Source organism: Platalea leucorodia (assembly GCF_965183815.1).
Source record: "Platalea leucorodia genome assembly, chromosome: Z".
Lineage (NCBI taxonomy): Eukaryota > Metazoa > Chordata > Aves > Pelecaniformes > Threskiornithidae > Platalea > Platalea leucorodia.
The window spans coordinates 50,742,172-50,767,440 of NC_138858.1; the positions used below are offsets into that span (position 1 = coordinate 50,742,172).

The 25,269-nt window shown below is 39.7% G+C and overlaps 1 protein-coding gene across 4 annotated transcripts; it reads right to left on the minus strand.

The window, feature by feature from the left end:
- Positions 1-206: 206 nt before the first annotated feature.
- LYRM7 (LYR motif containing 7) lies at positions 207-24,219 on the minus strand. 4 transcript variants are annotated; one of them, XM_082337094.1, is made up of 6 exons: positions 24,169-24,219; positions 20,942-21,014; positions 20,472-20,542; positions 11,091-11,193; positions 8,014-8,101; positions 207-225 (listed from the first exon to the last, which is right to left on the minus strand). In XM_082337094.1, the coding sequence occupies exons 1-5, from the start codon at positions 24,184-24,186 to the stop codon at positions 8,016-8,018; spliced, it is 351 nt and encodes a 116-aa protein (XP_082193220.1). In that variant the 5' UTR covers positions 24,187-24,219; the 3' UTR covers positions 207-225; positions 8,014-8,015. The 4 variants fall into 4 exon arrangements, with proteins under 4 accessions (XP_082193220.1, XP_082193222.1, XP_082193221.1 ...); XM_082337096.1 differs by lacking the exon at positions 207-225 and adding an exon at positions 17,866-17,947 and having other exon boundaries at positions 8,024-8,101; XM_082337095.1 differs by lacking the exons at positions 207-225; positions 8,014-8,101 and adding an exon at positions 17,866-17,947 and having other exon boundaries at positions 10,607-11,193.
- Between the last annotated feature and the right edge of the window lie 1,050 nt (positions 24,220-25,269).

Genomic DNA, 25,269 nt, shown 5'->3' on the forward strand with positions numbered 1-25,269 from the left:
AAACACTTGACGCAGCGTGTAACTTGGCTTTTTGAAGCAGCATGTTCACAGTTCCACAGCTGTGCAAGCATTCAGTAGTGTGAGCCTTTGTTGAGTTTCCTTGACAATTTTGTTGCTCCCTACCAAAATGCCATGTGCAAGTGCAGGTTAGACGGTTTGAAGAAGGCTTTGCTGGTGCTCTCTGCAGCTTGTTCTGTGACTGTATCTTTCTTGACGGTTACCATCCTATACACACACGTACACACACACACACACACATAGTTAACTGTACTAGATACACTTCTTAGATAACAGCCACGTTGTCAGTAGAGATAGAACATGCAAGATATGAGCCACAAAGCTACTTTCTTTGAAAAGAAATCAATCACCATGGTGAAGATCTATATGGATATTCTCCAGGGTAAAAATTTAAAATGGCTCCAGAAATTAAATGAGTGGTTACACATTCTTTCTATTGATTTCTGTATTGGTTTTAGGCTACTACTTACTGACAGGCACCCAATGTGAACAAGAGCTTGGCACACTTTGAAGGTTATGCCACATCCTGCTTGCTTTACGCACAGAGGCGAATTCAATGAGATTGCTTCTGTGCACAAGGCAGGAAATATTTGCTCCCAAGTTCCTTATTTCCTTGGCAAACTCGTTATAAAACATGCTGCCAGTTCTGCAAGCATTTAAGCACTGCATTTAATTGGGCTGTTTATATAAGCAGGAATACATATTTGCTCAAATGCTGACCAGATCAAATTCTATGCCATAGCTGGAATTTTCATACAAAGTTATGCTTTAAAGAGGTAAGACACTCCTTACTGAAAGTCCTGTCCCATTGCTGCAGCAGTAATGGTGTGGGTGAGAGCTACACACCCAGGGGTTTTAAACCTGTATTTCCATACAGCACCTTTCTACTTCCTTGTTGTGAGATTGATGGTTAAAGATAAGCCAACAAGAAGCGCTGGCCTTTCTGGTTTTAATGGACTCAGGATATCCACAATGATTTACATGTTGCTTATTCAGCTATCTGGCACAGAACAGGCTGCTGTTAACTCTTCTTGCAGGTCAGCAGGGGCAGAAAAAAACATCAACCTCTCAAAAAGAATCATCTGAGATATTTTGCACATGCTTAGCATCAGTCCCTGTATATTGACAAAAAGGGAGCATTATGGTTCCAGACAGCAAGAGAATGACAAAAGACTTGAGGGAAGAAGACCAAGACAGACGGTGGCCAACAGAATGAAAAGATAAGAGAAAAAAGACATTCTTCTGTACCTAGTCTAAGACTGCTCTGATTATTGTACTCAAGCCAGTGTTTGCTGTGGGCCAACACTACATAGGTAAGCAGAACCAGAACTTCAGACTTACCAGAAACCCTCTCACAACCCTGGAACAGCTGTTAAATGAACCCAAAACATGCAGAGTGCTTCCACTGATTCAAGTAGGATTGAGTTTCCTCACATTTAACTTAGTGGAAATATCAGCAGAGTCCCAGCAAATGATTTCTAGCTGATTTTTTTCGGGGGTAGAATATTCAGAATCCATCTGCTGGGTAAGGATTAAATAACCCATGCTAATACAGTGTTAACAGTTAGTACTTGACAACATCTGTGAAATTGGCTCTGCACAGAGTTCCTGAAGGGCACGGGTAGGAGAAGTCAAATGCGCAATGTTCATACATAAACTATTGAGGCAATAGAAGACTAGCAGCTCGCACAATTTTCATCTTAAGTCACCTGGCAAGAAGACTTCCTGCTGTAAAGACCATGAGCTACAGAAGGTTATTACAGCAGGTGTACTCCCACCGAACCCAGTGCAGCACATCTTTTTTTGTACTTTCTCTGCCCTTGTCTCCTAATTTTCTGGTAAGCAATGATGGAGGCGTAAGAATCTCCTTCCCTTTGAGCTTCTGCTGCCTTCGGTGTGGTTGAGAACATTGCTTCTAAATTACTTTAACATACATATAATATAGCTGGTACAATTCATTATTCTCCCAGCACCCAGCTGAGTCCTCATTCCTACTCATTCTAATGTGTCTACTGCATATGCTTTAGTATTGTGGGAGGTGAGACTTCAAACATCCTAACAAAAAGGGTGTCCGCTTTCCGGAGGCAATACTTTACTAAGAGAAGGTACTGTGCAGAGTCTGACTGACATCAGTGAGAACCGTACTTCATGCTTTTCTTGATATTCAGCCTATATTCTCCCTACTTCCTCTTAGCCCCGGTTATAGGCTGTCAAACCATCCCAGCCTCACCTTACCTTCTGAGGGCATACATTTGAAGGGTAGTCAAATTGCAAAAGTATGCTATTTTACACCAGTCAGAACTATAGCTTATTCCTCTTCATTTCCTTATGTATATGGATACTTTCTTGGAGAGTACTGTTTAGCTAATCTTAGCTTATTCCTAACTTCACTTTGGAATGGATGTAAAACATTCTTTCTTGATATGTTTCAATAAATATTGTGGTAGCTTTTTGCACCTCTGTTTAGTAACCCTTAGCCATTTCCAAATATGAAACAGTCCTCTAAATAATTTGTGAAATAACAAATTTCTTAATATGTCTTTTCTTCTTGCTAAAATTTACAGAGTCCCATTACTTCCACAGAGGTTGTTTTTCTAGGATTCAATAGGATTTTAGTTACAAAACTGTGCCAGATGTTACAGGCAGTTCAGTTCAGATGCTTTTGTGCTTTTTTGTTTCTTTATAATTTCAGCTTTCCCTATTTATTTTCTTTCTTTGACATGGAGTAGAGGAAATGGCACTTGAGAAATCCCTTAGAGATCACCTGACTTACCTTCTGTGGTTTGAGTTACTGTATATTTGAATAAATTACTTAGGTAACTACTTCATCTGCTAGAAAATTAAGTTTTAAATAAATGGAACTGTACAAGAACAAGGTGATGAAATCTGCAGCAAGCTTTACTGGATGTCTTGATCACAGAAACAATGTTGTGTACTTTGTTACCTGGTTTTGGGGGTTTTTTTTGCACTCCTTTTCTCTTGCGTATTTGGGGTCTTCTGCTCTGAAATGATGATGGAATGCATGTGCCAGAATTTGCATGCTTTTTCTCCATTTTAAGTATTTGTAGTTTCAGACATTCATTGAAACATGGTTAAAAAATAGTGAAAGAAATCTCAACATGCATCTTAAAGCAGAATTTCAAACTATGAAATCTGTTGTAGGGGAATGGGAAGTAGGTCAAACAGCAGGCTGTGAAGTGTGATTCATCATTTGATGTAACTGGTGCATCATAATATACATTTCCCACCTGACAAAGGCAGGTAATGCACCTTTACCTGTCCCAGGTCTTTTGTCCTTGGAGTCACAAATCCCCTAAATTTTTTCTTTCACACAGTAGCTAAAGCAAAGCAGTACTGAGGAGCATACCTGCCACAGTTCTGCCTGCCTGAAGCCTTTCTCCATGGCTTCTTCTCTAAACACACATTAGAAGCATTGCAAAGTCAACCTCACAATTTCTAGAGTCCCTCCCCCTCCTCTCCCCCTCCCCTCTCTTTTCCTCTTTCCTCTTTTCTTCTTTTCTCTCTTCTTTTCTTCTTTTCTTTTCTTTTCTTTTCTTTTCTTTTCTTTTCTTTTCTTTTCTTTTCTTTTCTTTTCTTTTCTTTTCTTTTCTTTTCTTTTCTTTTCTTTTCTCTTTTCTTTTCTTCTTTTCTTTCTTTTTTCTTTTCTTTTCTTTTCTTTTCTTTTCTTTTCTTTTCTTTTCTTTTCTTTTCTTTTCTTTTCTTTTCTTTTCTTTTCTTTTCTTTTCTTTTCTTTTCTTTTTTCTTTTTTCTCGTCTTTAAGTATTTGCTTTGTTTGTCTGACATTAAGTTGCCATGTTTCATTTTCTCATACCTAACATGCTTATAATCTGTTTAATTCCTTATTTTGATGAAATTGTGAGAAGCTATAAGCTTACTACCTAAAGTGTGCATATCTATGATGTTACCAGAAAGTACTATGGGTACATTTGAAGTTCTTACATGATCCTCCTCATTATAACATTGAAGAGTTTTACAGTTGCCTTATAGGAGAAATTCTCTTCCTTCATTCTCCATAAGGAATAAAAATACAGGCAGAAGTCTCTGCAAGTCATTGCAGCTGAGTATTTATTTATCTAAATCCCACTGAATGCAACTGAAATAAAGTGAAAACTTAGGCAAAATTGTACAGAAAAATGGCTGCAAAACAGATAATTGACCCTAAGTCTTTCTGTTCAAACAAGTTACTTTCTGCACATGCTCAGTCCTAGTTACGACTGCAATGAAGCATAATCAAGTCCAAATTAAATAAATTCTTTGCCTTTATTATTTCTCTGTCCAATCCTCTGTTCCTCTTCAGTCCACATATAATCAGTCTTCCTTTCACCTCCAGTCTGCACTGCAGACTATAATTAAGCAAAGAAAATCTGACATTTATTTATAGTGGAAAAGTGTTTAAAGAACCATTTAGTACATTGACACTTTCGTTCCACTAGTGCAAAAGTTGTCCTTAATATTCCCTTTTTCCATTTGCTCTTCCTTCTATGAATTTTAATGCTCTCATCCTTGTTCATACACTCATTCATTTCGCATTTCATTTATTGGTTTGACAGGAGCCAACCTCACCTCAGCTACTATTGGACAACACTGCAGGGTCCAGTGAGACCACTTGTCTGCTTCTATTTCCACAAAGCATATTCAGAGGAAATTTACTGAGGAAACCACATGCATAATTAAATACTAGTGACCAAAAAAATCTGGCATGTTCTTGACATTAAAAGGAAATTCCTTCAGGGACTATTTCCAGCTAGGTAAGAATTCCTTCTTTGCACTTTCTCAGTATTATGTTGTTATACAGATCTGTTCCTTGCTGATCCAGTGTGACATGTTGGCCAAACTGCTACAGAAAGTTTGCTATATATGTAGCCTTTGAAATCACATTGAAAGGCATTACAGCCTGAAAGCCATACTCCGTGTTGTGACATAGCTAGACACAGCTAAGCGTGAAAAGTGGAGGTTTGTTCCTTCTCCGTCAGAATTTGTGCTGAGTCTCCAAAAATCCTCCAAGAAACTGACTTCGGGCTATACCTCTGTGTCAGGAGGAAATCTGAAGCAGAGGACAGCAGCCCTCGCAAACAGAAAATGTATGAATGGGCTGATAAAGAGCTACACAGAAACATCAGTGCTGGCTCAGCTGCAGGTGGACAGCAACAGACCAAAGATTATTATCTTAAATACACACTTAGAAAAGGAAGGAAGCACTGTGATGACCTTTTCATTTTTTCCTTTACAAACTGACTGGAAAAAGTGCAGAGTATTGTACGGGTCACTGCCTGCTTGTTTTCACTACCACGGTTTTGCTGCACAGAGAGCAGAATGACAAAATTCCCATGCTCAGCTACGGAGATGTCTTTCAGCTGGAAAGGGCAGTTCGGGGGCACATGAATCAACCTTCACACATAGCCACTGACCTCAGAGGACAGGGCTGCTACTACTACAGCAGCAGGTGAAACAGTAGAACTGTTGCCATTTTTATGGCCTGCCCTGTTTTCAGCTGGGATAGAGTTAATTTTGTTCCTAGTAGCTGGTATAGTGCTGTGTTTTGGATTTAGGATGAGAATAATGTTGATAACACACTGATGTTTTAGTTGTTGTTAAGTAGTGCTTACACTGGTCAAGGGCTTTGCAGCTTCCCATGCTCTGCCCGGTGCACAAGAAGCTGGGAGGGGGCACAGCCAGGACCACTGACCCAGACTGGCCAAAGGGCTATGCCATACCGTATGGCGTCATGCCCAGTGTATAAACTGGGGGAGTTGGCCGGTGGGCAGTGATCGCTGCTTGGGGACAGGCTGGGCATCGGTCAGCAGATGGTGAACAACTGTACAGTGTATCACTTGCTTTGTATATTATTATTGTATTATTATTATTATTATTGTTATTATTGTTATTATTGTTATTGTTATTACTACTACTTTTACTACTATTCTATTTTATTTTTACTTCAATTATTAAACTGTTCTTATCTCAACCCATGAGTTTTCTCCCTTTTACCCTTCCGATTCTCTCCCCCATCCCACCGGGGAGGGGGAGTGAGTGAGCGGCTGCATGGTGCTCAGTGGCTGGCTGGGGTTAAACCGTGACATGGCCTAATGCAGAGAATGCCATCCTCCCTCCCAGCTTCTACAGACTGTAGTTTCACTGGCTGTTTACCTAATCCTGACTAATCCTGTTCTCAAACCATAGCCTTTCAGGTAGATGAGATGGAAAGCCAGAGCACATACTGTGAGAAAAAGAAAAGCATAATTTGAAAAGTAGATGCTTTTACTCCTCCATCTGATGCAAACCGGATCACTGAAGTGCTAACTAAATGGAAATAGTTATGAACAGAGCAAATTACTTAAACTTATTGCTCTTTATCAAAGTATAAAGATGTGCCCTTCCTCTCTTTTCCTCTCCCCAGAGAAGAGGCACAAAAAAAAGTCTCAGGAAAGCTAAACTTTTTAAAAAAATTAATAAAGCTATAACAAAAGCTTCACTAGGGAAGTCTTTCAACAGAATTAGAGAGATCTGGATATTTACACCACAGATTTACTCCATACAAGAAACACATACTTTACACTCAAGATGACTGGATTTCTACTAGAGTTAGCAAAACATCAGACCTTTGTAGCTCTAAAATACCAGTCTTAATACTGAATTCATGCAATTACTGCTTTGTGTTAAGTAATTAATTTCACGTAAAGCTAAAGATCAAAGATTTCACAGCCCACCAAACTCCAGAGTTTAGGATTAAATTGTTGTAAGTAGTTTGGAAAGAGTTATCTAAGGCAGGGAAGTACTAGGACTCAGCTCTTCCTGTAAGTTGGTCAGCCTTTATTTTTAGTTTTCAATTGTCAATTTTTTTTTTCCCTTTTGTAAAGGAAGTGTAAAGAACTGCCAGTACTTTATTACTTTATTTACAGGTCCAGTACAATACAAACAGGACTGATGATGCTATGTGGCATTCAGACTAGTTCAGCTCCTTCAGCTGGCAAGACCTCTAAGAAAAAGAATAAATGCTAATGCTAGATTTAGTCACTGAAGTTGTCACAGGTTTGTTGATCTCGTATTACCTGAAATACTGCCCAAGAACTCAGCACCCTGGGGAAGGTACAAGCCACTTTTCCAGATTAAACTTTTAATGCTACTTCCAGATCACCTCTTTATGGGGTCACTTTGTGGTGTACAACAGCACTCCCTGTAAAAATAGCAACTAAATGCTTCCTTTACCAAAGTGCACAGGAACAGAGAAGGGGATTAATTTGGCCCTGCTAAATTATAAAAGCCACCTTGTTTCATCTGAAGACCATAAAGACTTCAACACAAATCCTACCCATGCAAACAAAATCAATTCATAGATTAAATCTATCACCTGTGTTTTATGAACGTCAGGCTATATGGCTGATCCCTATCCTGAGCTACGGCTTGCAGAAAAAAACCTGAAGAAACCTTGTATTTTGAAACTGTTAAATAAAGGCAAGGGAAAGGTGGCAAGAACAAAACCAAAACTTAATATTTAAACAGGAAATATTCCTTGGCTGTATTTAATGCTTTCATTAAAGCTACAGCGTACACAAAGTCAACACTTCATGAAAGAGAACACCAGGGCAGAAGGCTCTAACAGGCACATCTCTGGTAGACGATGTCAAAAGCTGAAGTGCTCAGAATTTTCTTAGGTGTAATCACTGAGGCAACATCTGTTCTACCAAACTCTGTGTAAGCATGGCACTACCTCGAGCACACCTGAAACTCGCCTTTAAAACACCAGGTCCTGCTGTGCAGCACCGCTAGTGTATCTGCACAGGTCACGAAGGCACCTCCAGACAGCAACAGCCCGTGGTTAGGCCACACGGACCTCTTGGCTATAGCAGCTGAACTGTAGCAGATCTGAACAAGCAGCAGGCCCTTTTCAACAGAATCTCCTGCCTGCCTGCAAACGATCTCTACAGACTTTTTTGATATAAGACATAGTTAAACTACAGTTTGAAGAACTATTACCTTTAAGGCTTTTCTTTTAAGACTGATGATGCATACTCTGGAAGAAAGGCACACACATCTGCTGTAAAATTCTGTGGTTTCAGTAAACCTGAAAAAGTTTAATGTGATTGAATCGTGTTATCATGAGCCGATTAAATTACAGTTTCTGTTGTAAAGAATCAACTTTTTCCCCTCCCAAGTCATTAAGTGAAAGCCCCTGTCATGTTTTAAACAGTTTCAGCTAACACTTCAAACTTTGCAGAGGGAATGCAACAATACTTCTGTCTTAACATTACTTATTATTGATATTAATTAAGGAAAATAAAGATACATATGAACACAAGGCCAGCAGCATCAAGAACAGATTCACACCCAGAGTGAAATGAAAACGGAAACAGAAGCTGGGGAGATGACTGGGTACTGGAACATGAACCAACAGGTAAGCATGGAGTAAGGGGAAGAGGAACAGCCACTACCACCAACTAGCACAGAAAAGCCTTTAATTACCAGCTGCTCGTTAAGCAGGTTTGTGAGAGTCTTTCAAGGTTGGAAAGTTAAATTTTCAGAAAGCAAACACCTGCTGGGCCCAGACAGTGACCAACTCTGAGATACTTCTAGGCTCAATGCCTTATTTGGATTGCTGTTTATCCTGGTCTGGATATCCCCTGTATTCCTATTTAAGATCACATTGAAACAAGAGCAACAAATAGGACTGTCAGTCTCTTACATTTGTAGTCTTTTGCCTATCAACTTGATTTTCCTCATCTCAGCACTGCAAAATTCAGTTTGTGTTTGCTGCCCAGGAATGCACAAGGACAGCAGGAACATGGAATGTTAATGCACAGACCATAAACATACTGCACAGGACTGTAAGGAGAATTGTTCTGAAGGCAGTTAAATTCTACCAACTTTTTTTTATCGTGTCCTTTATTTTCAGCATTTGTGTATGTTATTCAGGTGATTCATTCTGTATTTTTATTGCGAGTATTCAAGATGTAGGTAAGATGAAGCACACAAATGCCTGTTGAATCCCAGGCCTGATCCTGTAAGCTGACATTTCCACACTATCTTTCTATCAATGTGTTAATTCTTGCCAAAAATAAAAACTTAAAACACATGACAGCAGAACAATACCGAAGCAATAGTCACATGGGAAGTTTATCCACTTGCAGTTTCCTCAAACATCATACAAAAGACCGCCATCTGCTGTTGACATCGCCAAGTCTCTGAGTACATATTTTGCATGGCAACAGGCAATACTATTTTACATCACTACCAAAAGAGTGAAGACCTACCAGGTCTCATTTCTATGAAATCAGTCTGAAGGATAAAATCACAAATAAAATCACTCCCATAGCCTAAAGCAGTGGGTCTACGAGAGATGAATTCCCCCAATTCCAGCGTGTCATGGGATGTATACCTTAATGGTTGTGTAATCTGTCATTCTTGCCAGGCCCCTGTTTAACTGTTTCTGCTTAAAAATTAGTCATTTCGCCTCAGCTAATCTTCTGTTTTGTTTTCTCTTTACAGCTGCAACTACCCTCTATTTTCTCTCCCTTGCATACCCCTCTCATGCTCCTTATGGGAAAAAAAAAAAGTCAACATAGGCAGGCTGTAGAGGGATGGGAAACCAGACAACAGAATATGCCTTGTCCTTACGGAAGTAAACAGCAAAAGAGGCCTAGAACAGCACATCCCCTACAGACCAAGATAATCTGTTTTGTAGCGGAGCCACTAGACTCCAACAAATACCAAGAACGGCACCCATTTCATTCTGTCTCCCATCATTTGCCTGCTGCCTCGTAGCTACAACGCAGGGAGTATCAGTGCAATTGAAAGAAGGTTACTGACAACATATTCGCTGCTGGCTGCCCTGCCCGTGGCAGCCAGAGGCAACAGTTTTAAAGAAAGGAGTACTTATCGCACTGGTGTGCTGTGTGAGGAAAAGAGACTGGATGCAGGCACTAGTTTTCTGTCTTACTCAGTCAGTGAAGTCATGTCAGAACCACACAGATATACAATATTGACATCTTGGAGGCTTATTAAAAATAAACAGTATCACTGGGACCTGAAATAGAGCTGAGAGGTACTACTGGGCTATCTCACTCCTGTGTAAGGTATTTAGATCCTAGTATGGTGCCTGTTACCGATTTCACACAGAGAAGATTCTATATAACACTGTAGTTGTATTTAATCTATCCAATTAAAATGGAAGTGAACACATCATTGTGATGAATACCACAAGAAGCAAATAAGTCTCCTTTAAAAAAATGGCAGTGATAAGGGCTTAGTAAATAAACTCACCATAAATTCACTCTAGGCACATCAGATTACTTGTGACTAAGCAACAAACCTCTTTTCTTTGCAAATTGCTTCAGTAAGTCACTCTATAATCACAAGATAAAATGAAAACCTTAAATTCATAAATCATATGATCTAAACCAACATGGTTAGGTTAGGTTGTGGCTGGGTTCTCTTGTTCCGCTGTCATCTAAGAACTCAAACACCACCATTCCTGCTCATTCAAATGTGTGTGGCAGAAGAAAAACACTACACACACTCTCCCATCTGTAAAACCTGAATAATTTATTCAGATCAACCTTAAGAACTCTCTCAAACATCACAATATATTAGTGTACAATTAATGACCTCAGAAATCATGCTTTTGGCGCAAAGCATAAATTTAATGGTAAGTACCACAAGGTGTTTTTTCATTACTTCAAAGCAGCGTATGATTGACAATAAACTTATAAATAAATATTATCAGGATTAAGTGCTGCATTTAATTTGTATTTAGTTTTGAAAAACTCTGGATTGCTAGGAAACAATCTCTGTCTGACAACTGTCATAATTACAAACATTCCTGGCTGAAGTAACACAATGCAGCAGTGTATTTTTAAAGGAACTGTGCGTCTTGAGTTTCTGTGAAAGTATTAGTATCTTCCACACAAGAAGTGCAAGATGATATCACAGCACACAATAAAATCAGTGGTTTCAGTCTCAGTTTTTCTGGTAACAATATTTAATTGTTTTCAAAATTTAGCTTTAAAGCAGGTATCCACTATTGGTTTTCAGAGATGTCATTACAGGATATTAACCTTCTGGTGAAAGGGGCATATTTTCCTCAGGATTCGTGCTTTTTTGTTGGTTTATCAAAGTAAGGAGTGTTGTCTTGTAGCAGATCTTTCCTGGGTATGAGCACTGCAATAGAAAAAAAGCCTATAAGAATATAATCTTATGGAAAATAATATTTAAAATTCCTAAAGTTGTTTTTATATTTATAAACAAAAAATCAGGTTACTACACAAAATCAGGTTACTAAAATGAGAATCTGAACTTCTGGTAAGTGTACAAGCAGCATCATGGTATCAAATAAAGACAAAACTATACTAAAATTTTTACCTTCTGCTGGCCTTCCCCTTTTTCCTTTTAAAAGCATGGAAAATATTTTAATAGCATGAAGAATCCATAAAAAATGGTGAAGTGTTGCAGTAACTTTTAGCAGAGAAAGAACAGCAATTTTATCATGCGTGAGTCAGATTATGTTTACTTCAACAGGTCCAAAAATGAATACTAAATTTGACTTAGCCCTCTCCCTCAATGTCCTGGAATCTGATCTGTAATATTCATCTTGTCACAGGAGACCAACAGGAAAAGAAAGCATCAAATGAAAATTACGGCCACTGTATCATCACAGAAATGCACTGTGTTAGGGTTTGTCTAATTATACACCATTTTAACCTCTTCCCGACTCTTAAGTTCTTGCCATCTAGCTCTTCAGAAATCAGTTTGTCCTTTCTTCATGAAGGGAAGGAGCTGTGTCATGTCAGATTTGCTCCAGCAGCAAAAACTAAAGCACAAACACCTGAAATCATAATGCTGTACTTTGACTAGGTCAGACAGTTGCGAAAGGTACAGTAAACTTGTAAAACTGTGTGTTTGTGTGCATGTGTGTGTAGTGAGTCCCATTCTGTCCAAAGTGCACTGATATCCCATATCTTATAAGAAAGAAAACTGATTTTACTGAAGGTATGTTTCTTTTGCACACGTGTACTGATACTGATGCATTTAATAAGTTTCTAAGAGCTTTAAGTAAAATTTCAATTGCATTTCTCTTAGATAAAATATATGTAAGTTTATGACAAAACATGTTGATCTACACACCTAGAATAGGCACATGAAACAGAAATACAAAAGAAAAACAGAATTGGATAGAGAGTATTGAAAAACACAAGTCCAAATAAATAAAGATTGAAAGATTAATTTTTACCCTTTCTTTTCAAAGCTGAGTTTAGAACGTACACTGCCAACACACCAAATCAAAATCATCAGAACATACTGCATGTGTGGTATATTACTAAAATGTAAGTTCTACTTGTATCAGCTTAATCTGAAATTAAAGTGAAATGAGTAGAACCGAGACAGTTGTATACTGCTGAGTAGCATAACTCAGACCAAACCATTTAAAAAAAAAATCAGAAAAATTGTCTAATATGACTAACAAGCTCCTAATTAAAACTGTGTTCTCTTTAGTAAGAAAACCTCAGCCTAATTTCTTTTCTTTCTTTTTTTTAAAGATTTACCAGTGAACCCCAACATGAATATACACCACTGCATCTCAAATTCTTTTTAAAGAATAACATTGCCCTGTGCACTGTTTCTATGACAGCACAGAATAATTTCATTTGATTAGGGAACATGTTTCCCTTGCCAATATTTGTTCTCACTAAGACAAGTCTTTGGCTTTTTCTTTTCAGTTATTAAATAGCTATTTTAGAGACGCAGGATTGAAAAAAAAGAAAAACACCAGGTGTAGCTAAAATGTATCTTGTCAGCTATAATACAAAAAGTTAGAGACAAAAGATTCTGACAGTAACTCACTTAACGAAACCAGCTGCAGCAATAGGTTTCTGAAACATTTTACCTAGTTTCCCCCCCTCCCCTCACCCCCCCCCCCCCCTTTCATACAACATAGCAACTGATCACTTCAATCTTTTTTTGGCCAAGAGGGGTGATGGCATGGGATGAAGCAAGGACAAAATACTAATTTAAATACAGCCGAAATGTAAGTATTTTACAACATTTTATTTTTTTCCAAATAGGCCAATATACTTTCTATTACAGCAAAGTAAACCTTCACCTACAAAGTTTCCAAAACGAACATGTAGCACCTAAGATGAAGCACTATGAAAAGTAAACTTTTCAACTGAGGTTGCTTATTTTTATTTGCCAACAAACAGCAACTCAAGCAGCCACCTTAGGGTTGTACTTCCACTTTTTTTTTTTTTTTTTGGTTAATAAATCTGTCCCAAGCCTCTCATTTAATACAAGATGATATCACAAAAGCAACAAGGGAGCTAACTGTAATTCTGTTGGCACTATAAAAGTTATCACAGAGCATAAAGATTAAGGATCAAAAAGGTTGATTTTGTTCTGTTAAAACTTCCTTAATCAAAGCTGTATTGGAATTGAATACCCGTTCAATGTGCTACCTAAGCAGACTCATATACCTACACAAGCATTTCCTACAACAAACTTCCCACCAGAACCTGGATCCTAGGTGCCAAAAAGCAAAGGAAATTGAGAAGATCCACTTGATATTTTCATTATATACATGCACAAGATATCTGGAGGGGACACAGCCAGGACAGCTGACCCCAACTGACTAAAGGGATATTCCATACCATTTGACATTGTGCAAAGTACTGAACTCCTTGTTTTGCTTTGCTTGCATAGGCAGCTTTTGCTTTTCCTATTAAACTGCCTGTATCTCAACCCATGAGTTTTCTCACTTTAACCCTTCCAATTATCTCCCCCATCCCAATGGGGGGGAGTGAGCAAGCAGCTGTGTGGGGCTCAGCTGCCAGCTGGGGTTAAACCACAACACCACCTAGCCATAGATTCAACTGGAAGTTGAAGTCCTACTTCCAACTTTTTTCCTCTTTTTAATTACATGCAACTTTTCTTTACAAACAAGAAAGGATGGAAACAGTAGGGCAAGATATTCAATAAAATGGAGCAGCAGTGGAAACCACACCCATTTACAGGTATTATTTCACACAGTGCACTGACCATGCTATTCAGCACAAACTACTATCAAAATATGGTGACAATTACCTCAACTCCCTAAAAATTCTCCACTTCTGGTTTCACAAATTTTCTAATGACATACTCTGTGCTACCAGTGATATTAATAATATAATAAGAGCTATACCAGAATTGCCTAGTTCAGAGTGCTATCTGATTAATTACAGCTGGATTCTTAAGAAAGATGCAAACACGCTAGAAGCCTGCTCAAAGAATGGCACTTAGGAATAATGTTCTGTTACTGACCAATTTACCATGGTATAGATATCTGTGTACTCCTTCTGCAAGATTTGCTTTTACTCTTTCACTACAGTATCAAGCTAGGCATCAAGTTTGATCTTCTGCTTTTTTGTATTTTGAGTAATACCTTGCTCTTGGCCACAAAGATTTTTCATTGCCATGCCCTTTAAGAATTATTTATTTTGTAAAATAAAAATGCATTTTTTTTGTACTAGCTTTGAATGTAAATTCCAACTTCACTGAATGCTCTTTATATCAGGACAAGAAAGAATATCTATCCATTCTATACATTCTTTCATACTGTTCATTCTTATTCTGTGAACTTCTATCATGATGCTCTGGATTTCTTTTCTAAGCATTCCTGATCTTTTAATTGGCGATTCACTACATTATCAAGACTAAATACTTCTCCCTTCAATATATATTCCAAACACACACAAAATAGACAGCTTTCAAATTGTGATGGCTGTTTCAAGATTATTGTTTTGTTCTTACTGCAGTAAGATCAATTTCAGAGCGAGAAGCAAAGCTTAGACCTATCCAAAACAGATACAGAGGAAAAAAAACGGGCAAGAAACTGCATAATGACATCCTTTGCATTCATAAGCAGGTCAAATACACCCTGTGTACAGATGCACTCCAGATTTTTTGCTGCAGGACAACGTCTTCCTGGCCAGTACTAGACTCTGGAACACCTCCTTCCACACAAACCTCATTGCCACCATTTCTCTAAGAAGTCTGTAAAATTAGGCAGGGGCAATTCTATCACTTTTTGTTTACAGATATTTTAAAGGAGACAGCATTAAAGCACTGCTACAGTCAAAACAATCACCACTATTCTCCCCTTGTCTGCTGAGTCAAGTCATTTCACTGTAAAAGGGTATCACATTGGCCAGAGAAGATCTCCCCTTTGTAAATCCGTGCTGACTACTCCCAGTTCCCATTCTCTGCTTAGAACATTTGGAAACAGCTTCCAGGATTGGCTCAACCACCTTCCCAGGGATCAAGGTGAGGCGGAGCAGTTTCCCAGATCCCCCCTCTTGCCCTTCTTGAAAAGAGGAGTGATACTTGCTTTCTTCCAGTCTTCAGGCAACTCCCCTAATCACCATGACCTTTCAAAGATGATTGAGAGTGGCCTCACAATGACATCAGCCAGCTCCCTCACCACTCATGGGTGCATCACATCAGGTGCCATGGATTTGTGTACGCCCCATCTGTTCAAACGTTCCCTAGCCTTTTCCTCCTCTACCAAAATTACGTCATCCTTGCTCCAGACATTCCCAATGGTCTGAGGGCTGTGATTCCTGAAGGCAAACCTTAGCAGTAAAGACTGAGGTGAAGAAGGTCCTGAGCACATCAGTCTCTTCCGTGTCCTTTGTTACCAAGTCCCCTGCCCTATTCAGCTGTGGGCCCACATATTCCCTCCTCTTCCTTCTGCTGCTGATACACCTGTAGAAGCTGTTCTTGCTGTCCTTCACATTCCTTGCCAAGATCAACTCCAGGTGGGCTCTAGCTATCCTAACCCCATCCCTACACACTCAGACAGTGTTAGAATATAAATTAGTATTTGAACATGAATTCATGTCGCTTTTGCAAGGCATATTCTGCCTTACAGCCCCTACTGGAGTTCTCTGAACAGCTCTTGGTGGGCTGCCACAACATGCTTGGATTCCCAAAAGTCCCTCAGCCAACGCTTTTAAGAAAACAGCAGCCTTATTATGACAGAAGGTCTTGCATGGATAAGTCACTGGCTAAACTGTAAGAAGCGAACAATAAATGAAGAGATCTCCCAGTGGAGGGGTGTCAAAAGTGGAGTTCTACAGGTATTTTTGTTGGCATCTGTGCTGTTCAACATATTTGTAAGAACGGGTTTTAATGATACCATCCTGAATAAGTTATTTAAGAAAATGGCTTACTGTGAAGAATTGCAGGACAAGCTTAAGACTTAGCTGAATAACCAGTAAAATGACAGAACAAATTACCTGTAGAGAATGAACACAGGTCAAAAAAACCCCTAACTTCATAAGGAAAGTGATAGGTTGAAAACTGACTATGACCATTCAGACGAGTTTAATGAATACAAGATAATTTTGTAAAAATAAATAAATATATGTATGCACAGCAGCCAAAAAAGAAATTTAGAATTAGGAATGACTAGGAAACCAATTGAGAATGAAAGAGAAAACATCATTGTGCCATTATGTGAATAAATGCCTGGTTTGCCCATAGCTTGATGACTGTGCTCAGCTGTGATTGAGAGACAGCGCTCTTAATCATCTTAAGAGAGATATAGTAGAATTGAAAAGGGAGCAGAGAATAGCAACAGAATGATCACGGGCGTTCACCTGCTGTTTCACAGAGAAGCTGTTTCATAGGGGGGGAAAATATAAAAGGGAGGCAATAAGGTGCTTAAAACCTCATGAACAGCTTGGTGAAAATGGTCAGTAATTGAAGAGTAGGACCAGATTCAAAACTACAAGTGATTTTTCTTAAGAAACAGAATAAATTCTTTGTCAAAGGTTCTTGGATGCAAGAAATTTGCATACGTTGATAGGAACAAGTTCATGAGAGAGAAACCCAGTGAGTGTAACTAGAACAAAAACCATCCCTGGCTCAGGAAGTGCTGCCAGGTGTAAACAGCTGGAAGATGTGAAAGTTCGCTTGCCCTGTTCCTGCTCTGCTCTTGTCATCTGCCTTAGACCACTGTGGAAGACTCTACACTGGTCTAGACATATCTTTGGCCTCGATCATAATGGCTGTTCTAAAGATAAATGCTTTACCAAATCTAAAACTGAAAGTAGCTACAAAGCTTTACAGACACCACTAAACAGAAGCGAAAGGAAACAATGTACACAGCTGAAGATTTCTCCTATCCTCTACCACGCAGTTGTATGTGGAACCTACTTCTCTTGTGTCTGACCGTAAGATAAACGAACTTCTAAACCAGGAACCAAAATTTCAGAATTGGATAGGCTTTGCATCAAGGCCATCATTGTGTCACAAATCTTCCAAGGCATAATCTGAAACTTAAATTGTCAGAACAAGGTTTTGGAAAAGAACGCTCAATCCTCAAAGAAAAGCCATTCTATGGACAGTATACATACTGCATTTGCTAATTCTCTTCAGGCAGCTTCCACCTATTTGGTAGAGCAAGCACCTACAGATACTGTGGCTACTACATTTAGACATACACTGACTGACTAGCCAGTACATGCCTGCTGACTTGCTACCTCATTGCTGCCACTTCTAATAGTTAAGGTACCAAGTTATAACTTCTCTCAATGAGGGCATTATATGCAGTCACTGCCTCTTTTCTACCAGCCTCCATATTTCAAAATATTTCTGTAGAAACTTTGTACCTTTGAAACCTCCACCTGTCCTAGGTAGTGGTATTAGTCAACAGGCTTAAATTAAGGGTTTGGGCAGAGAAATGACAGATAGAGTGACTCCTGCCCTCTCTATCCTATTACTTAATTTTCAAGTTTTATATTTATTTACTGAACTACAACATTTTTCAACATCTTTTTAGCATGCAGCTTTACTCACATATTTTGTCGGAATCTGTGTGAACTGCCTGAATAACAGAAGTTCTGAGAATCACTTCAACATCTGAAGCTATTTTCAGAAGCTAGTAAAAGGGAAAAACAAACAAACAAACAAACAAACACAAAGTAATTTAAATTATATGTAATTATTCCTGAAGGTATTTTCCATACTAGACAGATATTAAAATAATAAAGACAGTCAATTCTATTATACAGTTAGTTATGCACTATCTATACATAGGTTTTACTTTGGGGATCTTGGAATAACTTACAGGTTGATATATAAGCTACCTTGACGTACAGCACGAGAGGAAGGAAACTTCTGCTCAATAACATACAGCAGTATAAAATCCAAATACCTAATTAAAACTGCAAATGAATAAGGTAGAATGCAACTACTGAAACAGGTAACTAGTTTCCAATGATCAAAGACATTGGTGAATGCCTCAGTAACATTTGACTACCCCTAGTGAAAGGGCAATCTGGTTCTTTTAACATTTCTGCTCTTGAATTAAGGAGACAAAAATAAGGGCAAAACATGACAAGAATTAAGAATACTGAGGTTTCACAGAAAAGCAGTGCAGGAACAAGGCACTACTTAAAGATTATCAGAAGCATTAATATTTGGCAAAACACCTAGAATTTCTTCCCTTATTAAGAGGACAAGCAGAAGCACCCTTGCTAGTTTTGCTGGGTGATTAAGAGAAGCCTAATACTTGTTTGCATGATACCTGTGTCAGAAATAAATGAAATTGCACAAGTGAGACACTTTGGGAGACATGCTTACACTAGGAAGTAGTGTGTACCAACAGAAGTGGATCTTTGCAAGAGTTAGAGCTCAAGACTTGACATCTACCCTGAATTTCTCCTCCTCCCTTTCCCTTTCAAGGGTTTGGACTAGGTATCCTCCAGTTCCTCCTGCTGAATGCCCATTAGCAGCTAGGCTGCATGCTCATGAAGCACACCTTCCACTTCAGATTCGTCTTAAAGGAATTCTGCCATTTGCTCTGAGACTGCTTCATGAAAACGAGCCAAATCACAGGAAGTGGAGATAACCCAGGTAACTTCAGAAGTGCACTCCTGATCTGAACTAAAATGCTGCAATAGATTCAGCTGCCGCATCTCACATTCTAATACTACAGATAGTTACTCCTACCTCCTTGGTCACTACATAGCTAAGTATTTGATGTCATATTAGAAGACATTGCAGCTTTCTATTCTGGCAAAGTAATGTACATTTGGTTGGTCAATATTCTGTTTTTTTTAGCTCATATCCAAAGCAGAACACCAACACCCCTGTGTTTATGCAAACAAGTGCTCATATTCTCACAAGTCCTGTATACCATTTGATTCGGTTCCTCTGCATCCAAGTCTATTCAGTATATATATATGTATATATAATAAATATGACAGCTTCTATGATGTTCTAGGATTCTCTAGTTGTGGTGAAAGTCTAGAACTTCTCCCACTGACACATTTAATCAAGGTACCAGTTAACCCATATTAAAAAGTTACATATGTGCATTTTGTAGGTTGCCATTCCTAACAAATATAGATTTAAAAATTACAGCAAGTATTTTTCCTGTACATCTATAACAAAAAGAACATACAATTTAACAGATCAGACACCGGAAACACAAACACAGAAGTATTACTATAGGGGCCTGATAACAAGCAGAAATGCTAGAAAGCCCTAACTAAATGCTCAGAACTATTTATGTTACTGTCCAGTGGCTGGTATGATGTAAAGGTTTAGATTTACTTCGGCAAAGGACAGATGGAGGCACTTTCTTCCAACTAGTGTCCAACAACAATGTAAATACATTCTGTTAAAAGGTTTAATGACAAGAGCTAAATTATTCACTCTGTATGGATGTTAAGAACTAAAAATATCTAAAATACAGACGTTTCATTTCAGGACTAAGTTTTAGCAAAATGACTCAGTAAAAAGTGTTAAGAGAACAACTGAGCAAAGGTAACTTACATAGTGAGTTAACAGAATGTTCTACTCATTCTAATGTACCATGAAGAAAGAAGAAGCAAAAAAAACCCAGCAGTACAATTAATACCTCTATACTACAACAGCTGTGATAATTTGGCTGTTTTTTGCCTCCCGCAAAAGATGCTGCCTCATTTGTGATCAGGAATCAAAATAACTTCTCATGTCTGCCAGTACCTGAGCAGATTATTTAGTTTCTCTGTATCTTTCTGTGCTTGCCTGTACAACAAAGACCAGGAAAACTTAAGTGACCACAGCTCAAATATATATTATGAGCAAAGTATACAAAATATTTACATGAAAATAGCAACATAAAACATTTTTTCCACATTTTTATTATAAGGTTCAAACTATGCATATTTAACTACCAGAAGACACTTTCTCCTTATGTATTTTCGTATGTGCAAAATTCTATAACTTACTATTAATACCAATGGAGGTATCAATATATTTATAAACAAAGATCCATGTAAAAGCCTTTTCAAACTCATCTGACTCTCACAATGTCTCAATAAAGAATTACATTGGTTCAGAGATCCTTTAAGTAAAAAGCTCCTATGTAAGTATTCTTATGCAAAGTGGAAAAAAACAATGAAAACAAGAAGTACCTCATTTATCTTCTGTTCAGATGTCTCATCTTGGTTATTTCTGAATTCTTCATTTATCTTTTGTCTTGCAGCTAAATAAAAGTAAATAAAAAAACTAAAGTGTGAGCAAGAAATTCTACCTTGTGTTTGTCACTGCCTCAAAGCTCAGAATCCTAAGTGCTTTATAGCACCTTCCTGGTGCACTCTGCCTGAAGTATTTTAATATAAGATTTCCATGGAATTCAGGTGATGTCATATTTTAAGTTGACTGGCATAGGAATAAAATATGACTGCCTATCTAGCATTCTGAGCTTTAAAAATAACTAACATACAGAAGCCACTACTAAAAGTTGGTTCACTAAAAAAGCAGTATTTATCCCCTGAGGAGCAACTGTACATAAAGAGAATCAACTCAGCTGCTTAGTACAGTTAAACATGCTTTGGCTGGACGTAGATACGTAAGCATCGACCCCACAAAAAAAGTATCTCACCTTCAAGGGCTCTGGTATCATTTTTAAAAACTTCTTGCCGGGTTCTGTGTAATAACTTAAAAAGCTTCAGAACCTGTGAATACAATATCAATAAAATTAGCTTGTTTGCTAGCAGGATTCTTAGTTAAAATTAATATGCTGCAATTCAGAGTGTTCTAGCTGATCTTTCATGTTCTTTCCATTTAGTACAGAATTTGGTATGGAATCAGTATCTAAGACATTTTACCTCAATTCCTGATCAAATAATTTGCAACCAAAGCAGATGTGAGGAAATGAAAACCCTAGACAGTTCTAGATGTTTCGAATTAATCAAAGATGCTAGACTGTACTAGCACTACATTCCTAATAGTCATTTGGCATGACAGGAATATAATCCTGAAAATACATCAACGCAAACATATTTATTTTGCCAGTATCAAATAAACCCAACAGAATCTGAATAACTCTAAAAGTCAAGTCACCGGAAGCGACTATCAAGGGTACATCACTGGGTATTCTCCAATTACGAAAAAAAGATAGAAATATAAATGGCTAAAGTATTCTCACACTTACAAGCCAATGTGAGAAAAGTGATTTCAAAAGGATCTCGAAGTGTACATTAACTAATGCAACAATTATTTTTCATGTCTCTCTATAATACCAGGGCATAACCTTCTACAGGTGATGTGGCAAAACGAACACAAAGCAAAGTCCTACCCTAAACACAACTGCCAGATCTGCAAATAAAAACTTCAGTAAAAGCAAACACTCAAAAAATTAGGATTTACAATGTAGAGACGACACACATCAGTATGTACATAAACCAAAACTCCCGAGAATCACAGCTCACAGTCACGTGGTTTTGGCTGTTTATTCACACAGACTGTAATGAATTACAGAAATCCTCAAGTCCTTATCAGACTTTTTTGGTGTTTGTCAGATTGACAGGAATCTTTAACAAGCACAAAAAAACAAAACAAAACAAAACAAAACAAAAACAAATCTTGATAACAGGATACCTTTTGAAGTTATTTCTAGTACTTCCTAGTGTGTTTTGGCATGTCTAGAAGACACAATTCCAGGTACTTCATGATAATCTTAACTTTTTTTCTCACAATTAATATTCCAAAAATGTCTTAGAAGGACGCAGAGGAAACACAGAGCTGTAACTGAGATATGACTGTTTGTCTTTATCAGCATGCTCTGTATCTGTGAGTTGGAGATGCAAACAAGACTGTCCCCTAAAAGGCCAATAAAAACATCCTGACAAGGCCCTGAAAAAAAGTGTTGCCTCTGCTTTAAATCTGCCAACAACAGAGAGAGAAACGGCAAGCTTCTCTGAAAGTTACTACTTCCAACAGATGTCAACACGTTTTTAGATTTTGGGCTAAGTTCTCACCCTCCACTCAGCTGTCATTCGGCTACACCTTGAGATAATTCATCCAGAAGTGTACACACACAAAAAGACAGTTTTTAAGGAAGAGGAAGAAGACATAAAACATAAGAACAACGAACTTTCCAGTTCAGTACTGCTTCTTTAACGTAACACTACCACAACTTTAGTGCTATTAAGGGACAACTTAGAAATAGGAACAAATTCAAATCTTGCTTCACCACGTGGATTAGACCATTAGTCGTAATTTTTACTGTAATTTATGACTTAATATCCTGTTGAGTATATGCTACTGCATTACAGATCTTTCTGGAAGGACGACAAACTAGTGCATTCTCAACTGCATAAGAGCCTCACGAATGTTTAAGTAAAAAACTTTTGTCACAAGAATTACTATGAGACTTGATAATTAGTTAAATCAATCTGAGCAGAGCCGTATAAAAGAGAACATGGACTCTGCTAACTCCTTTTTGGCATCTGTGTCCTTAATAATTAGCAACTGAACAGAACCATGTTGCCTTTAATTGCAGTGTTCCCTAGATGGCTGAATCTGTGGAAAGTAAACCGACAGAATTAAAAGCCAGCAAATAAATTTCTTGTTCCGTAGATATATCTTAAGAGATTTTACTAAATTATTTGGACAGGACATCCTCTAAATATTTCTACCCCACAGTATTTTTGCCATTTTTGCAAATAGTAAAGTTAATATTACAAATGGTTTTGAGTGAAAGACATGTATGGTGAAACCTGAAGAAGTGTTTTATGGTTATTCTGAACTCTTTGATCAATAATTTTCAGGCATCTTCCTCTGCTATTTCCCTATTTCTGGGAAGTTCTTCACCACACCAACCACAGAGTGGTTCTATTAGATGACTTTGAAGCCAGATATATTAATGCACAGACTCCTTTGAGCTCTACAGTCACCTAATGAAACCCAGAACTCCCCTAATACCTCAGTGTATTACTGCCCCAATAGTAGGCTTCAGGACACTTCTGAAACAGGAGCTCAACTTCCCCCAGAAGTACTCTGTAAGGATGAAAGGTTTAAACAATTCTTGTCTTTGCTTTTCTTCATCTTCCCATCACAATTCATTCTCTTGATGTATTTTAACCTTGATTGTCATCCCTCGTTTCCTTTTTCCACAACGGCCTTTGCATGCAAAACCCTACTGTCTGTTACCTAGCTTTGCGTCCTTCTTTGCCCTGAGGGCCTCTGCCCGTTGATGCTAGGAATGGCTAGGAAAAAAGTTCCTACCCTCCAACGACATACAAGGAGCACACCCCACACCCCCCCCCAAGGATATAATTTGCGCTTAGTGACTGTTTGCAGCCCGAGGTCGCTCATTCCAGGGGGCACACAGCACGCTTCCTCGGCGCTGCCTGCCCCGGCACCAACTCCAAGCACGCCGGGCACCAAGCAGGGTCGGCGGGACAGGCCCCCCGAGGCGGCCGGCGCACGGCGGCAATGGCCCGCCGGCCGCGGCCCGCTCCCCGCTGCCTGGCACCCCGGAGCACGAGTGACCCGCGGCCTCACGCCGGGCGCAGGCCACACGGGGACGGGCAGGGTCGACCCCGCGGCCGCTGAGAGACGGCGACGGAGGGAGGGGGAGCGCCGGCAGCCTCCGCCGCCGCCTCGCACGGGGCCGACCCTGCCCGGGCCCTCCCCGCCCCTTCGCCACCGGCCCCGATTCACTCCAGGCGATCCCCGAGTACCGGGGAGGCCCCAGTGCCCCCGCCGCCAGCCTCAGGAGGCGCGGCCAGGCCGGGCCCTCACCGACACAGGCCAAGCACCCGCGGGGGGCAGCAGCGGCCGCCGCCGCCGCCCGCTCCCGCCGCGCATGCGCGCGGCGCTCACCTGCCCGCGGCTCGCCATGGCGACCGCCGTCCTTTTCCGGTCCCGGGGCAGCGGCGGGGGCGGAAGTGACGATCGAACACGGTCCGCGCCCTCCCCCCGCCGGCGTGCTGCCGGGTGCCCCCGCCAATGCCGCCCCGCCGAGCGCGGCTCGCCGTCGCCCTGGTTCCGGGCCGCCGTCGCCCAGCGATGCCTGCCGCGCAGCCAGCCTCGGGGAAAAACAGAGGCGATGCTTTAGGTGGCCTGAAGCGGAATTACAGCTTTTGACCAAAACATCACCGCTAGCAGGTGTACCTACGATTAATAAAGCAAATACCTATCTGTCTCAAGCTATTACAAACTACTATCAGCAACCAATAACAGCCGCAATCAATTGTATAGCAACAAGCAACGTTACAGCAGCAACCCATGACAGCAACAACCAAGCAGGTATTTATTATTGCAGCTTACTACAAACTTACCATTAGGGAAGCAACTTATCAGCCATACAACGGCAGATATCTTAGGATAGATTACTTGTGTGGACCTGTAATAGCAGTATCAAGTGACTGAGGTTTCAGAAGGGGCCAAGCCATCCTCCGGAGAGGAGGCGGCGGCGATGGCGGAGGTGGGAGGACAGGCCGAGCCGACCCCAGCAGCGGTCCCAGCGGGGGACCGGGACGTAGCAGAGCCCCACGTCAAAGGCGATCCCACCGCACCGAGTCTGGAGTCAGCCAGGCGTCCCCGGTGGGAGCCCGAGATCTGATAGAAAGTTTCTGCAGAGAATCCAGCCTGTTCAGGAAAGGACAAGTACATGCAGCACGGGAGGTTCTCGGAGAGAGAGGCTCTGTTTTGGAAAAAAATTAAGTCATTTTTAGATCATAGAGACATAAGAAGGCGTAGGACACTACCCCTGTGAGCAGCCAATGGGTGCTGTTAATTTCTGTTTTCCACCTGGAACAGCCAATAGATGATGTTTCCTCTTCTTCCAGATCAATTTTTATGTTGCCAGACTGTTTTCCTGCTCTTGCAGTTAGAACAGCTGGTCACCAATTCTTACTTTCTCTGGCTGTCTTCCCCTTTCCCAGACTATTTTTCACCTTTTCAGATGAAAAGTTGCCATTA

Bases quoted from the DNA above. Each gene is read 5' to 3' on its own strand.
- LYRM7 (XM_082337094.1), bottom strand. The intron at 20,543-20,941 runs GTGAGATACTTT...ACTTTTATTTAG, and splicing joins TGATACCAGAGCCCTTGAAG to CTGCAAGACAAAAGATAAAT. The intron at 11,194-20,471 runs GTACTTCTTGTT...TTTCTATTGCAG, and splicing joins CTGAACAGAAGATAAATGAG to TGCTCATACCCAGGAAAGAT.